Consider the following 14,683-nt stretch of genomic DNA (forward strand, 5'->3'; position numbering starts at 1 on the left):
TCAAGATTTAATTACTGCGGGTACTATTATGACTGAAATTGAATTTTCGAGTGATAAATATTGACGGACGTTGTTAGTCTACTATTCCATTAAGATAACTAACGGACACTATATAAAAATGATATTGTTTTCTCAATTTTTCTTAATGAAGCCGACGGACGTCCGTAGGTTAATTTTGCTCAAAAATGCGCAACAATTATATAAAATGTTCTAATACCATCTTGTCTCTTAATTTATTTACTGGTGGAGGCTATCGAATCGAAGGGAGTCTATCGATTTTTTTCCTGAGATGATGATTTTCAATACATAACTATCCGTCGGGTTTGTTCCTCGGAAAAGGTGCGTTCTTAGTAGTGCACTACCTTTAATGCAAACCTACCGCTAGTTAATTAGATTGAATTAAGGTCTACGCTCAGTTGGATTGATCCATTTTGAATTAATTCTGTTCAATTCAATGACATCATTACTTACATTTGTAAATACATCTCGCTCTATGAAATAAATTAAACAATACATAATAAAAAAACAAAACAAAAAATGACAACAAAACTTAACGAGGACACCGAAATTCAACTAACTATAACAGAAGCAAAACAAAAATATATACTTGATGGAGGGAAAAAAAAAAGAAAATAACCAAATAGGGCAAAGAAATAAACAAGGAAACTAAGGGAGCCTACAATGGTGGAAGCGGAGCCGTGGTGAAGTAGTGACAGGTGTACCGGGAGCAGGGGAAAGTGGCGGAGGTCAATTTTTGTTTGGGAAGGAATTCTTGGTTTACTAGGAGAGAGATGAGAGAATATCCAAAAAAGAAACTTTCTAATTTTCTATTATTTTATTCTAAGAAAATTTCTACTATTTTACACTTAATTAAACAAATATAATAGTCAAACATTTAAAAAAGAAGAGTGTCAACTAGTATGTGTTGTAGACTTGTGTAGAGACTGAATTGTTATGAGATTTAAAACAATGCTCATTATGCGGATTGCAAAATGGAAGAAAAAATAGGCCCTCTGCCAGCGGCACTGCAGCCACTTTTATTACTACAGGTGGCACTTTTAATTTTTATACTGTTTCTTATATAAATATACATATCTATATATAGAGTTTCGGTCGAGGCTTGCGGGTGGCGTGGCACTCCCCACCTCCTTAGTAGATCCGCCCCTGGGCAAAAGTAGACAATTTTGCATAATTCAAAGGCGAATTTAAACCTTTGTCGTTAACTTATTAAGTAAAGTAGTTCATGACCCATACACATTTCTTTGAACCTGCTGTTATCCAACTCTATAGTGTACGCAACTTTGGTACCATGGAAAAGAAACTATTATCCATCCAATATATTAAGGCAATGAACAAGTAGCCGGAGAACTCTTTAAATTGCTTTAATAGGCAGAATACATTCATCAAATTATTCACACCAGAGACCAACAGCTCACAAACAACCATCCAATTGCACACAGTATTATAATACATTAAAAACATTCTTGACCTTGTATAAATCAACTTTCCAGAGGAAACTGTCACCTGCTTGTAAAATCTCACCTAATGCATAATGTATTGGTAAAGACTAAAATTCTGTAAACAAATTAACTCCTTTCACTATCAAGACACAACAAGTTGTTGAGCTAAATGGACAAACAAAATTCACCAACGAAACCCCTTTCATCAATCACCCTCGTCTTCCAGTTTAGTTGATTAAATTGCATTTGAGGGAGGGTAGAGATCCTTACACAGATCAACTGAATAAAGATCACAATCAGCACTTGCCCTTGCTATTGACCTCGAAAGTGGACTTGATTTCCTATGCAATTGCAAGTTATCAGTTGAATTCCTTTGCATACTCTGAGACAAATAACTCGAATTCCTCTGCTTAACCTTTGCCTTAATAGACTCCGTAGGATTCATGTAATTCGGTTTCTTGCTATGTCCCTCTTCTGGAGGAGTCTGATTTGATCCGAGAGTTTCAGAAGTTGACATGGAAGAATGAGAAGTCGTACTATCATCATACGGATAATACTCAGAAGATGAATTGACAATTTGACAACTTATTGGTCCCCTTGTAGATATCCTTGTAGACATGTTATTCCTTCTAATGTTCACCAAACTACGCTCAGTGAAAGATCCAGAATCATAATCTTCATGTTTCCTAGAATTCGGGGTCATCCCCGATGCATCAGTATGGAATTCATCCACCAATCTGTTTTCCCATGGCTTATTCGCCATCCAACGTTCTAACCAAGTTGAATTCCCATTAACCTTGATCTTATTAGGGGTTTCCACTTTCCTTGTTCTTGAATTCAGGCTGGGATTTGTTCTCAGTTTCTGAAATAGATCAGTTTATTTATTTTTAGGCCAGTTAGTTACATCTATAGGGCAATTTTGTATCAAATTACACGTTTTAGGAATTAAATATAATACCTGTTGGGCATATGTAATGGCCCTCTCTCTCTTGATTGCTCCTACTTGTCTCATTTTTAACTTAGACCTCACTTCATCCACTGTGCCAGGGCTATCACACCATCCACTCTGGAAAAAAAAAAGTCAAAATTAGACAATTTCATGAAACACTAATATTAGCATTTCATTCTGCTACTAAAAACATAAATTAGCGACGGACAAATTCCGTAAGTAAATTGTAAATATCAAAATTCGTCGCTAATTCCAGTTTTTTTGTAGTGATTTGTGGAAACTAGACATACCTCGGCTTGCTTAATTGGATCAGCTTGGCTACAGTTATCAGCATTAGACCCTTTCATCGCGTCTCCATCAATGGATGTTTGATTGTTTCGGGCTCTAACTCGAGCTTGCACTCGAACAAGAGCCTGCATACATTTGAGGGTTACAGCAGCTTGCTGTCTAACCTGTCGCCCACGAAATATAGCTTGTAGCCTAACTACTGCCTTCAGCGCCCTTAATGCACGTCTTGCCTTTCGATCATTAGGATTAAAAAATGTAATTAGCTATGTAAATCATTTGCAAAAAATTAAGTCGAAGCAAAACATGATGCAAGGAATACCATACAACAACCAAGCCTTAATCCCGAGATTTGCAAAAGATCAAGTTGGAAAAAAACATGATACAAGGAATACCGTACAACAACCATGCCTCAATCCCGAGCAAGTCGGGATTGGCTATATGAATCAGCACTGATTATATCGCTCCATTTAAGCTCATCTCAAACAACCGCAAGAAAACCACAAGGATTAAACGTTTTGAAGAGTGAATCTAAATAGCCGCTCACCCAACCGCTTAAATTAGAAATAGCCGGCGGATGCATAATATAAGTATAATCCATGTATAATAAGTGAATAATTACGTATAATCAATGAGTAATCCAAATATAATAACTGAATAATTACGTATAATCAATGAATAATCTGTGTATACCGGCTAGAAAAGATAAATAGTGAATTCGGCTGGCTATTTGCGTAAAAATCCCTAATTTTTCCTGATACTATTTTCAGCAAATTTTGTCCAAAACAACGATCTGTTTTCTTTCATGTTCATACAATGTATAACAAACAGAACATTTTCAAGTTTCAACAAAAAATAATAATAATAATAATAATAATAACAGCTTTGGGTCCCAAGTCATTCAAATTTCTTCCTGCATAGATCTCAACAGAATCTTAAAGGATAAAAGCAGAGGATATTATTGAGAAAAGGGAAAATTTTGAATTACCAAAAAACCCCGAAACGCAGCCTGAATTCGAAGGGCAGCCCATTCTTGCTTCACAACAACAAAATCCTTATGTGGAGCTCTAACCACAGCAGCCATAGCAGCAGCCAAAGCACTGTCTGACAGAAATGAAGACTCAGATCCATCTGAATCTCCCAAATTGCCACCACCTTTTACACCTTTCGACGACGCCACAGCTATTCCACCCGATGCACTCCTCCACAGCTTCCATTTTCTGTTCTTTACACCACCCTTCTCCTACAAAACCCCCCATGTACAACAATTTATAATTAACAAAAAATAACAACAACGACAACAACATACCCAGTGAAGTCCCACAATTGGAGTCTGGAGAGGGTAGAATGTACACAGAGTCAGTGGCGGATCTAGAATTTTTCACTCAGGCGGTTTGAAAAAAACAATAAAAGCTAAATATAAGAAAAAATGTTGTCCCTAAGAATCGAACCTGGGCACTGGAGAGAATTTTGAACACCCTAGACCGCTTGAGCTACCCTTTTGCAGTTGTTTAGGGTTTTCAAAACTTATATATGTACATAAACTGAGAAAATCTGCCCTACATATAGTGAAATTTTTATCGAGGGTGTTCGGGTCACTCCCCTTTAAATCCGCCCCACCTAACCTCTATCTTGTGAAGGTAGAGGGGCTGTTTTAGATATACCCTCGACTCAAGTAAAGCATATCAAAATTAAGAATGTAAAAAAGTACAAAGTGATGAGAATTCAACTTACAGGATCATTTGATTGGTTCTTTTTTAGACCGATTAATGATTTAATCCACTTCCCTGAACCACCCATGTTTCGTGTTTCTTGAAAAATGATGAACTGGTACAGTTTTTGCAGCTCGAATAAAGGTTTTTGTTTTGAGGAGTAAAAGAAGACAATTTTAGAAAAATGGTGTCTGAAAATTAAAGAGAAGCGTTGGGATTTGGGGATTTGTAGGGATTGGGGAGCTTTAATTACTACAGCTATGGAGTTTTTTTTTTTTTTAGGTTTTGAATTTTGAATTTCGAAAATGATGAGTAGAAAAGGAAAAGTTGTAACGGATAGTTTGTGGAAAGTGGAACGACGGCGTTTTGGAGGGACTTTTGTGTTCCCTACTTGGTTTAAACTGACACACGACAAATACATTAGTGGGAAAGTGAAAGGAATTTCCTGAAAATAAGGTAGTTAAAACATGCTGTTAAAGTTTAATTATTAAAATTTGAGTGTAAAGTACAATTAATAGTCAAAATAAGTCCCCGCGCCTCGGCATCAACAGCACTACGTGGGCAAATGGTAGGCTTCGTGCGCCTAATTTCCAACTATAAAAATATTAAGGGTACCTTATTTGGATGTAGTTATTTAATTTGTATTTATTAGGGCTGGGCATAAAATACCGAAAACCGAATTACCGAACCGAATTGGCTATTTCGGTATTCGGTAATTCGGTAATTTGGTTCGGTATTCGGTACTAAAATATAAAATTCAGTATTTCGGTTTCGGTATTCGGTATTTACAATTATACCATTCGGTATTCAGGAAATACCGAATACCGAAATTAAATTACCAATACTATACGTCTGTAGGGCCTAAAAGAGTAAAGGGCTAAAGGCCCATTGTAAAAATATTTTAAGTCCAGCCCAAATCCGTAAAAATGAAGTGTAATCCCTAAGATTCTTAACCCTAACACTTCAGTACTTCACCTGTTCGCCACCTTCATCTCATTTCAGCATTTCCCTTTCTATTCATCCAAAACCTAATCGAGTAAATAACTTGGACAGTTGTCGTCTTCATCCAAATTATTATCAAGTTGAACAAAATATTCATAGGCAGGCAAGTTATTATCTTTTTCTTAGACCTGTCTGTTCTCATATCCTTTCTTCTATTGTTGTATTGTCTGGTTATTAGTATTGGGAAAACTTAATACATTGATATGTGTGGTGATTTTCAGGTTCAAGAGGAGTTGAGTATTTTGGAAAGGAAAGCATCACTGATAGAGGAAATCACAAAAGAAAATATGAAAATGCAGGAGTTAGCCAGATATCCTTGAATGCTTATTGTTTGGGCTCCTTCTACTGAAAGTTAATTATTTATTAGATTAGCTCATTGGTGGATGAGAAATGAATCGGCAATGGATCTCAAAATTTCATGAGACATTCCACATTTTCCGCAACAGCTCATTATGTCTTATTATATTACGAAGAATTTCTTTCACACCTCAAAAATAAAAATACTTAAGGAATTAGCACCCATGCTTTAAATTCATAACAATTATTGTGTCCTTGACTGGACGCAAGCAGACTTCTGAATTGGAAAACAAATGTGCTTCCCTTGGTGATGAGCTACAGAGGAGGTCGGTATGTCCCAGATGTCACAAGGACAATGCAGAGGCATTAGGTTGAATTCTTCAAGCAGGCGATGAGAATTAGCTTCTTGTAAGTAGTCCCTGACATTAAACTGATGTAGTCAAAAGCAGGACCCTGAGGTGCATGCATTTCTGATCTTATATCTTCCTTTGGTATGCGTGGCTAATCAAGCTTCGGTTTACTACAGATAGGGCTAGTTTGCATAATTGACAATCCTAGATTTTCTACTCACTCCCCCTATACTTCCTAAAGAACAAATGTAATGGAAGCTGTACAATGAAAAGTACTTTCACCACAAGGATAGTTGTATTTCTGTTCTTTCAGCTGTTTATGGCATTTCTAAAGAAGACAGTTAATGTAATTGCCTCTGATATCCTAATGAAATTGTGTGTATATGAAGGCTTCAACCTAATCAATTTTTTGTTTGACACCTTAAGCAGTGAAGTTCCTGTGATGTAATACAGTGGACTTCGACTTCAATATGGTATTACCGAATACCGTACCGAACCGAAGTTTGAAAGTTCGGTATTTGGTATCTATTTTCAATTACCGATTACCGAATTACCGATCCCGAACTTCAAAAATACCGAACCGAATACCGAACGCCCACCCCTAGTATTTATTCTTTAATTGTTGTTTGCATGTATATCTATTTCGGAATAAATTCGGATATGCAGTGTCTGAAGTTAGACTTTGACATGTTTGAAATTTATATAAGAATTTCCGACAAAAACGACTGAAGTTCATGAAAAAATAATAATAACTCAATCACATATTGGTGAAGTTCAAGCAAAATGGTTGAATTTCAGTCATATGTGTCTGGCGTTTAGCCATACAAGACTTCAGACCCTGCATGCGTAAGTTTGTTCTGAAGTAGGTAAACTTGCAATTTTTTACATACTATGGGTATAGCTTAAATGCCGATCCCGAAATTGGGTATCTGTATACTTCGGTCACTCCAACTTCCAACCATCATTGCAAATAGTTGTTGCTCTTGTATTATTTGGTTCGTCGGTAAAGTTATAATTTCTTTGCATTTATATACAAAAAAGAGTCGAGATTGTTCTTGAACGATGCGACATGAAATTTTTTAATATCCTCTAAAAATTAATCTCGAATTTATCTCTATTGTTATTAAAGTGATTCAAAAAATTAATCTCGAATTTATCTTTATCATTATTGAAGTCAAATTTATCTCTATCGTTATTAAAGTGACTCAAAATTGCCCATCAAAACTACCGAAGTTTATTTTATGAATTTTTATTTTTAACTAGCATTTTTTGTCCAAAAAAAATTATATGCCATATGGCCTAATTAAACCAAAGTGAGCCAGATTTAATCTTTACTCTATGCGTATGATTTAATTTTAGCCTATACTATGTGCATATTAATTTGCCTCCTCTTGGACCACCACCCTCCACCGATTATTGAGAGTACAAAGTAATGGAAGAAAATCACAGCATGTCCCTTTATATTTCCAATTGATTATTGTTTTACTTAAAATATTGTCAAATGGGCAATGCATTTTCTGAATCAGCTGACCTTTCCCCCTCTACATCTGGTCTTTTTGCTGGTGACATTTATTACAGTATTTCAAAATTTTAAGATTTCAAATTTCATGTAACCAAACAAAGATTGAAATGAACTCGATTTTAATTTGTATCTTGAATGCAAATTTCATGGACATCTCCAGATAGGGGTAAACTGTTTAAGCCTATGAATTTAATGGCAAAACATATACGTTTGGATAAGAAAACAAACAGATGTGTTGGAAACAAAATATATTTCTCTCTTGAACAGCTGAAGGTACTAAATTAACGTGGTGCACTAATGTCGTATTTGATTTTTGTTGTAAAAGATTTGCGTAATGATTTGTGAAGTAGACGGTGGTTGATAAAGAATTCTTTGTTCATAGTTTCCCGTTATTTTGTTTGCATGAAGCTGCTTGCATTTTCTCTTTGCAGCTACTTCTTATTGGAATCAAACAATATTAGTGAACTTCCAAAATTAATCTTAGATAAGAGTTTTATTGAACTAATCAAAAGGATTTTCTTTAATCCTTGAGCTAGGCAGCATGTGGAATGACTTCATTAGTGGAATTTTTGGTGCCATCATCTTTTGATTCATTTGTAAGGCTTGAAACTTTTGACTTGGGGACTGTGTCATCATCTATTGCGTATTTCTGGATTAAGAAAAAAAGAAGGAAATTACAGTTAGTTAATCCCTCACGTTAATCCATATTTAGCAGATTAACTAATTTAAAATAGCATAAATTACTCTATAATTGACCTTAACATTGGTGAGGTCAACATGGTGCTCCTCAAGAAAGGTTATTATCTCCTCAAAATGCTCTTCTGTTGGCCTATAATGACCACTGTATGCCCATATAGCCTGTCAACGTATATAAATGAGGAGGAGTAATAAACAACTAAATGATATGTTGCAAGAACCTAAAAAAAAAATATAATCTGTCACCATATGGGAATTTCCATTCTTCTTTATATAGGAATTTATTTGTCTATATTACTGCAATTTCAAGAAAGAAAAATGCCAAAGCTCTAAAGCATACTGATTGCTTACACGCAACAAGTTTAACTATTATATATACACTGAGTGTATAAAATAATGTACTATCAGGTGACTTGAAAATCAATTACAAGTAATTTCTATAACAAACATAGATTGGTAGTCTGTGAAAGAGGGCAGTCACAGAGGGTTACTGCCTGTGAGAACCATGAGGTCCCAGATTTAAATTTCAATAGATACTTTTTAACTACTCGTGCATGTTTGACGAAGTCAAATTGTATTTAGGAGTCATTTTGTCTCAATCAATCGAGAATACCTCAACTTAATTCACTTATCTCACATAATTCTTCTGATCATGCCCTTTCCTCTATTTGCTTTCTATATTGGAAAAAAGTATCATATAGCTGAAAGACTTTACTTTGTTCATGTAAGAAATTCCACTCGTCAACAAATTTTTTTCTATTTGGTTTTCTTTTAAATAAAAATACTAAGTGATTTCTTTTCATCGGTCGAAATTAAATCTTGGTGTCCTGATGGGTAGAGTTACTCGGTACATGCAAGCTGACCAAGACATGACCATAATTATCCAAATAAAAACAAGGGCAACTTATAACTTGTTACTGTCGATAAAATTAAACAGTTATATAGTGAAAAGTATTTTACATCGTATGAGGATATAAGTTAAATTCTTATATGCAATGTACATACCTCGAGCTCTCCCTTAGAGACGACCAATCTTCCAGATGAAAGAGAAGCACCTCCAGCTAGAAAACTGGAGTGGTGAAAATGATGTCTTTGCTTCTCACCAGCATATAAGGTCCTTGAGGTGCTAAGCACAAACATCCATTTAGTACCCTCAACTGTGTCCACATAAACACCAGTTTTGGTGTACATAAATTTTCCATTCTTTAGAGTTACTTCATATGCTTCCCTCTCTTTCTGCACAAATTAAAGGCACAAATTACATTTTGGTACTCGTAAATGTACGTGCCGAATCAAGTTATGTTTAGTTTTAGAGTTTAATTATTGACGTGGTGTAAACACTAATAGAAAAATAAGTTTTTTCCACTGACATTTAGTAGAAAATTTGTGCTATAAAACATGATTTTCCCATCTCATTCCCACTGAACAATCTTATTGGGAAAATGCATGATGGGAAACAGGTTCCCATTGAACCGCTGAGAAACTTTATAAATTTCTGTGTGAAAACTCTACTATTTATGTTTTTCCCACTGACATTCAGTAGGAAATAGCCATTGAAGATTTTTCAATGGGAAGATAGTGATTTTTTAGTAGTGAAAAAAATATTTATGCAATTAAGTAATTTATAATGTGAGTATGGTAAACATTTATGATAAATATTAATTAGCAACAATAGGTACTAAAATCAACCCGTTTTTTAGTAACTTGCCCAAGTTTAAACGGATTGGATTATAACCCGTTATTAACTTAATTAACATAATGGTTGAGCTCGAAATGACTCATCAATGATCAAACTATTGGACTAAAACATGCCCAAGTAGTGTAACTGGGCATGTCAAAATGCAACTCAAACCCAAACGAAAATAAATTGAGAATTTTATAAATTTTTGAAAGAGCTAAAGCTAATAATTTAAGAAAAATATATTAACTTTCACTTTTCTTTTTCAAAAGAAAAAATTTAGAAGAGGTTATGTCATATTTGGTGAGTTGGATTATGATCCGTTATTTGATTCAACTCATTTTTATCCAAGTAAATTTTGCGCGGATCATGATCCATTTATTAATTTGACCCAAACAAATTTGCCCAATCTAATTAATACTGCCAATTAAGCTATATTGATGGTTGAAAACTGTGTACCAGTATCAATATATATATATAATTGGGAAAAAAAGTTGAAATCACTTCAACTTCAACTTTGCAGGTCCTATGACCCCCCAGATTATTTTAAATTGAAATTATTACCTCCTTAAAAAGTTGAAACCAAATTTATGTCCAGGGGTGAAATACACGCGCCTAACACTGTATTTATCATTAAATTTTTTTCTTCAGAATTTTCCCTACTTCTTCTTTATTTCTCTACTCTTTCTATACCTTCTTCCACCATTAACACCCAACCTCTCAATTTAGACATTTACTACGTAGAGGATCGCACATTAAAATCCAACAAAAACATCTCAAAAACTCCCTTTTAAACTAAATTAGCAGAAACTCCATTGAGAAAACCTAAATCATCTGAAAAACCAAATTCACATTTCCGTCCATCATCTCGATTGATCCGAATTTTATTTGATTTTATCTTTTGGGTTTCGAGGGACAAAGAGGAGATGAAATCAAAGAAACAAAGGGGTAGCCGGAGTTGAAGAGAGAGATGGCGGTGCTCGACAAATTTTCGATTATTCAATGGCGATTAATCTGCTAAAAACTCATAGGTTGAGTTCCTTGAAAGCAAACTTGTTGAAAAGCATCAATGCTTCATTTGTTAATGGTGGTTGAGAAACCCAACAAAGGAGATAAAATAAATTTTAAATATTTTCATTTCTTCTCTCACTCTCTTTGACAGTGAGATACAATCTTTTTGCCACCTCAGTACCTAGGGAGCTAATAATTCCACTTTAAAGTTGTTTAGGGGTCATAGGATGATGAGACTGTTTGGCAAAAAACTGCTTACTGGTCCGAGATACTTAATACATTGCGATTGTAGGTCACTCCTTGAACATTTCTCGGCAATTGCTTCTTTTCCGTCACCAAAATCTAGCCTGTAATTTTTATATTGCACGAAGAAAAAGTATAAGTAGCTAGTGACTATAGTATGATTGAGCGTGCTGCAAGAATATCAACATTTTTTTTTTTTTTAATTGTGTTGTATAGTCTCTATATATACCAGTAGAAAAATGGCTGTGAGCTTTCGCTGTTGCACCACACTTCATGATAACGATTTAGGTTCACGCCATACCGGTGGCGTGGATCTATCTGAATTTGCATGAAAAAATGCTGTCAGGAAAACAATAATCATAACAATAATAATAAAAATTGCGAGAAATTAACTACGAATAAAAAGAAGGGGAAATTTCAATAATGTATAATCCAGCATAAGAAATTACATAAACGTAAAATTACATCTGCATAGCCACTTTTTCATGGTATACAACATTATACAGATTTATACACCTATTGTAGACAATGTATCAACCTTGTATAAAAGTGTATAATAAAGTATAAGAGGTGTTTATACACACTTTTACGCAGGTATACAATATTATACAAGAGGTGTATATACCTAAGAGGTGTTTATGCACACTTCTACATAGTATAAAATTGTATAATAACGGAGATCTGGTGGTACAGGGGATAGGATGAAGGAGAAGACCTCTCCGGTGGTACAAGGGAGAGGATGAAGGAGACGACTTCTCCGATGGAGATCCGGTGATATAGCGGAGAGGATGAAGGAGAAGACCTCTCCGATGGAGATTCGGTGATATAGTCGAGAGGATGAAGGAGAAGACCTCTCTGGCAGCCGGTACAGCGGGTAAAAAAATAGTGACTAAACCGGATAATTATTTTAACCTAATTGGTATAGAGTGTAAAAATCTCTAAAAAGAAATCGTTACAAATTGCGGTACTAAAAATTGACGTAAGACGGTAAGAGTCAGCGGATTTCTCTATGAATAGTCCGTCACAAAATTGTTTAAAAAATTAGAAACTTTGAAAAATAATTGCGACGAATTAAATATGAAGTCCGTCACAGATCTTTGGCTAAATTTGGTGCTATATAAGTCATTTTTACACTTACAGCTTCTAACCAGTGCCTGTAATTTAGTGTTTGGCCTTTCTCATCCTTTGACAAGCCCTTTCCAACCTACGACAATAAATTATAAAAAAACAAACAAATAAATTATAAATGAATTTGAGTTGAGCGAATTGGGTTATAATCTAGTACTTACTATTTTATTTAATTGACCGTTAATTTTGACTCAAATAAACATTTGAGCATGTCATGACCCAATGCACATATCAATTCGATCTATTTTAGGGGTTAAATTACCCGCTCATTTGACACCCGGGATCCTTAACAATGATTTAAAATCTTCTTTCCATTGTAGCATGTCAAAGAATCCAGTCATCTATAATGACGTTGCTTTTCCGAATAATTTTTAGTTGGTATAGTGAAACGTTGTTATAGAAAACATATAATATAACATATATAACACGAAAATCGGGTCTAAAAAAAACTTGATGGTTATAGTGAAATGCTATTATAGAGCACGACTGCATGAGTGCATACATGACTATTATAGAGTGATCTAAATGTACCTTTGAAGCCCAGATTTTAGCCCTTTTCCAACGCGAAACTACTGACTCTGTCTTTGCAATGTCAAAAAAAGAGACAGAGCTTTGTCTAAGAGTTGCAAAGTCTAATGCCCTCCACCTGTATAATTATCATAATTAATGAAATGATCTTCAAATTGCTTTGATAAAATTTATACAGAAACGAGAATTAGAAAACAAAGTGATAGAGATTAGAAACTAACAAGAGGTCTTCAAGGAGAACTGTAGAATCTGGCATTGGAGTTTGCATGATTGTAGGAATAAGTAGAGCTCCTACTGAATTGGGTTTTTGATTTGCTTCCATTTTCCTTTTTCTTCACTTCAATATTCTTAATTGAACTTGATATAAGTTGTTAGTACTCGTCAAACTGGAAACAAATAATATCCCAAATTAATTGAAGTCGATTATATAAACTAGGGGACAATACAGGAGCTAGAGATAGAGAGACAGGTGATTGAAAGAAATTAAAAGTCATGACTTGAAGTTTAGTTAGCAACTTATTCTACGTGACCTTTGAATTATATTTTGATCCTTCCAACGGGTTGCTATGAATGGAGGAATGTTGGAGCTAAGGAACTTTCTGCTATAATATCTTTGATCTTTCCTCGCATCTCTAAACTTATTTTTTTCTTTTTTCTTTTCCTCTTAATTTCTTTGATCTTTCCTCCCATCTCTAAACTTCCTTTTTTCTTTTCCTCTTAATTTCATGTGGACCAAATGAAAGAATGATGACGGTTGACCAATTTGGGGAGTCAAACAACTCTTTTTTTTTCATTATGATTTTTTCCAACACTTTTCATATATTGTGAATTACTAATTATGCAGATTTATACTACTTTTTATCTAGTTTTCAAATATATAAATTTTATTATAAAATACTTGAAAAATCTATGTTTAAAATTAAGTCAAATAAAAAGTTGTTTAACTCCCCAAACTAGACAACCTTCAAACAAATTACTCCCTCCGTTCCAATTTAAGTGTTTTACTTTCCTTTTTAGTCTGTCCCAAAAAGAGTGCATCTTTCTATTTTTAATAAGTTTCTCAATCCCAATATTCTACATGGCAAGTTTAAGACCACAATATTTAAAGGACTACACACATCTTTAAATTAAGACCACGAGATTCAAAAGACTTTTTTTATTTCTTAAACTTTATGTTAAATTAAACTAAGATAATTCAAATGGGACGGAAAGAATAGGAAATATGCAAATGTAAATTATTGTGTAAAGTGCTTGATCTTTCCCACGCAAGTTTATGAGTCAGTCCTTTTATTGACTCTTTACCTTTTGTTCTCGGCCATTGAAACTTCATTACTTGACTTTTACCTAAGCCTGTTAATCGGTCGGAACCGGTCCGGACCGGCAACTGGTTAGAAAATCGGCCGGTTTCCGATCAAAATATTGGAACCGGCCATCGGTTACCGGTTAACCGGTTGGAAAGTTGGAAATCGGAACCGGCAGGTTTTAAACGTAAAAAAAAAGCATTTTTTATTTTTTGTAAAGTATATGTATATTATAGTATTTCTTAGTATATTGTAGGTATATTTATATATGTTATATAAGTTTATAACTAAATTTTATATATTTACTAACTAACAACATATATGTATATATATTAAGTTATATGCTTAAGTAATAACTTTCTATCTATAACTTAAGTATATTTATACTAGATATACCTAAAATATACTAAGAATATACTTATAATATAAATATACTTAATTTATATGCTTAGCTACTTATATATATATATATATATATATATATATATATATATATGTGTGTGTGTGTGTGTGTGTGTGTG

At 34.2% G+C, this 14,683-nt stretch overlaps 2 protein-coding genes across 3 annotated transcripts; both read right to left on the minus strand.

Annotated features, from left to right (window-relative positions):
- Nucleotides 1–1,357: 1,357 nt before the first annotated feature.
- On the minus strand, nt 1,358–4,766 carry LOC132633482 (protein IQ-DOMAIN 8-like). Its single transcript, XM_060349929.1, has 5 exons — nt 4,429–4,766; nt 3,683–3,937; nt 2,700–2,927; nt 2,419–2,526; nt 1,358–2,322 (listed from the first exon to the last, which is right to left on the minus strand). Exons 1-5 carry the CDS (start codon nt 4,492–4,494, stop codon nt 1,696–1,698), a joined length of 1,284 nt encoding a protein of 427 aa, XP_060205912.1. The 5' UTR covers nt 4,495–4,766; the 3' UTR covers nt 1,358–1,695.
- A 3,053-nt stretch (nt 4,767–7,819) lies between these two features.
- LOC132634383 (IQ domain-containing protein IQM6-like) lies at nt 7,820–13,794 on the minus strand. 2 transcript variants are annotated; one of them, XM_060350639.1, is made up of 8 exons: nt 13,083–13,794; nt 12,865–12,979; nt 12,344–12,409; nt 11,435–11,523; nt 11,222–11,309; nt 9,279–9,509; nt 8,334–8,435; nt 7,820–8,226 (listed from the first exon to the last, which is right to left on the minus strand). In XM_060350639.1, exons 1-8 carry the CDS (start codon nt 13,181–13,183, stop codon nt 8,110–8,112), a joined length of 909 nt encoding a protein of 302 aa, XP_060206622.1. In that variant the 5' UTR covers nt 13,184–13,794; the 3' UTR covers nt 7,820–8,109. The 2 variants fall into 2 exon arrangements, with proteins under 2 accessions (XP_060206622.1, XP_060206624.1); XM_060350641.1 differs by lacking the exon at nt 12,344–12,409.
- Between the last annotated feature and the right edge of the window lie 889 nt (nt 13,795–14,683).

The sequence above is a fragment of the Lycium barbarum genome, chromosome 3 (assembly GCF_019175385.1).
Source record: "Lycium barbarum isolate Lr01 chromosome 3, ASM1917538v2, whole genome shotgun sequence".
NCBI classification, from domain to species: domain Eukaryota; kingdom Viridiplantae; phylum Streptophyta; class Magnoliopsida; order Solanales; family Solanaceae; genus Lycium; species Lycium barbarum.

Excerpts from the sequence above, each read along its gene's own strand:
- LOC132633482 (XM_060349929.1), bottom strand. The coding sequence starts at position 4,494 with ATGGGTGGTTCAGGGAAGTGGATTAAATCATTAATCGGTCTAAAAAAG. Across the intron at positions 3,938-4,428 it reads AGAACCAATCAAATGATCCT|GAGAAGGGTGGTGTAAAGAA; the intron begins GTAAGTTGAATT and ends GGGGTTTTGTAG. Across the intron at positions 2,928-3,682 it reads CTGCGTTTCGGGGTTTTTTG|GCAAGACGTGCATTAAGGGC; the intron begins GTAATTCAAAAT and ends AATGATCGAAAG.
- LOC132634383 (XM_060350639.1), bottom strand. The coding sequence starts at position 13,183 with ATGGAAGCAAATCAAAAACCCAATTCAGTAGGAGCTCTACTTATTCCT. Across the intron at positions 12,410-12,864 it reads CTAAAATCTGGGCTTCAAAG|GTTGGAAAGGGCTTGTCAAA; the intron begins GTACATTTAGAT and ends TTATTGTCGTAG. Across the intron at positions 9,510-11,221 it reads GTATTAAGTATCTCGGACCA|AAAGAGAGGGAAGCATATGA; the intron begins GTAAGCAGTTTT and ends TAATTTGTGCAG.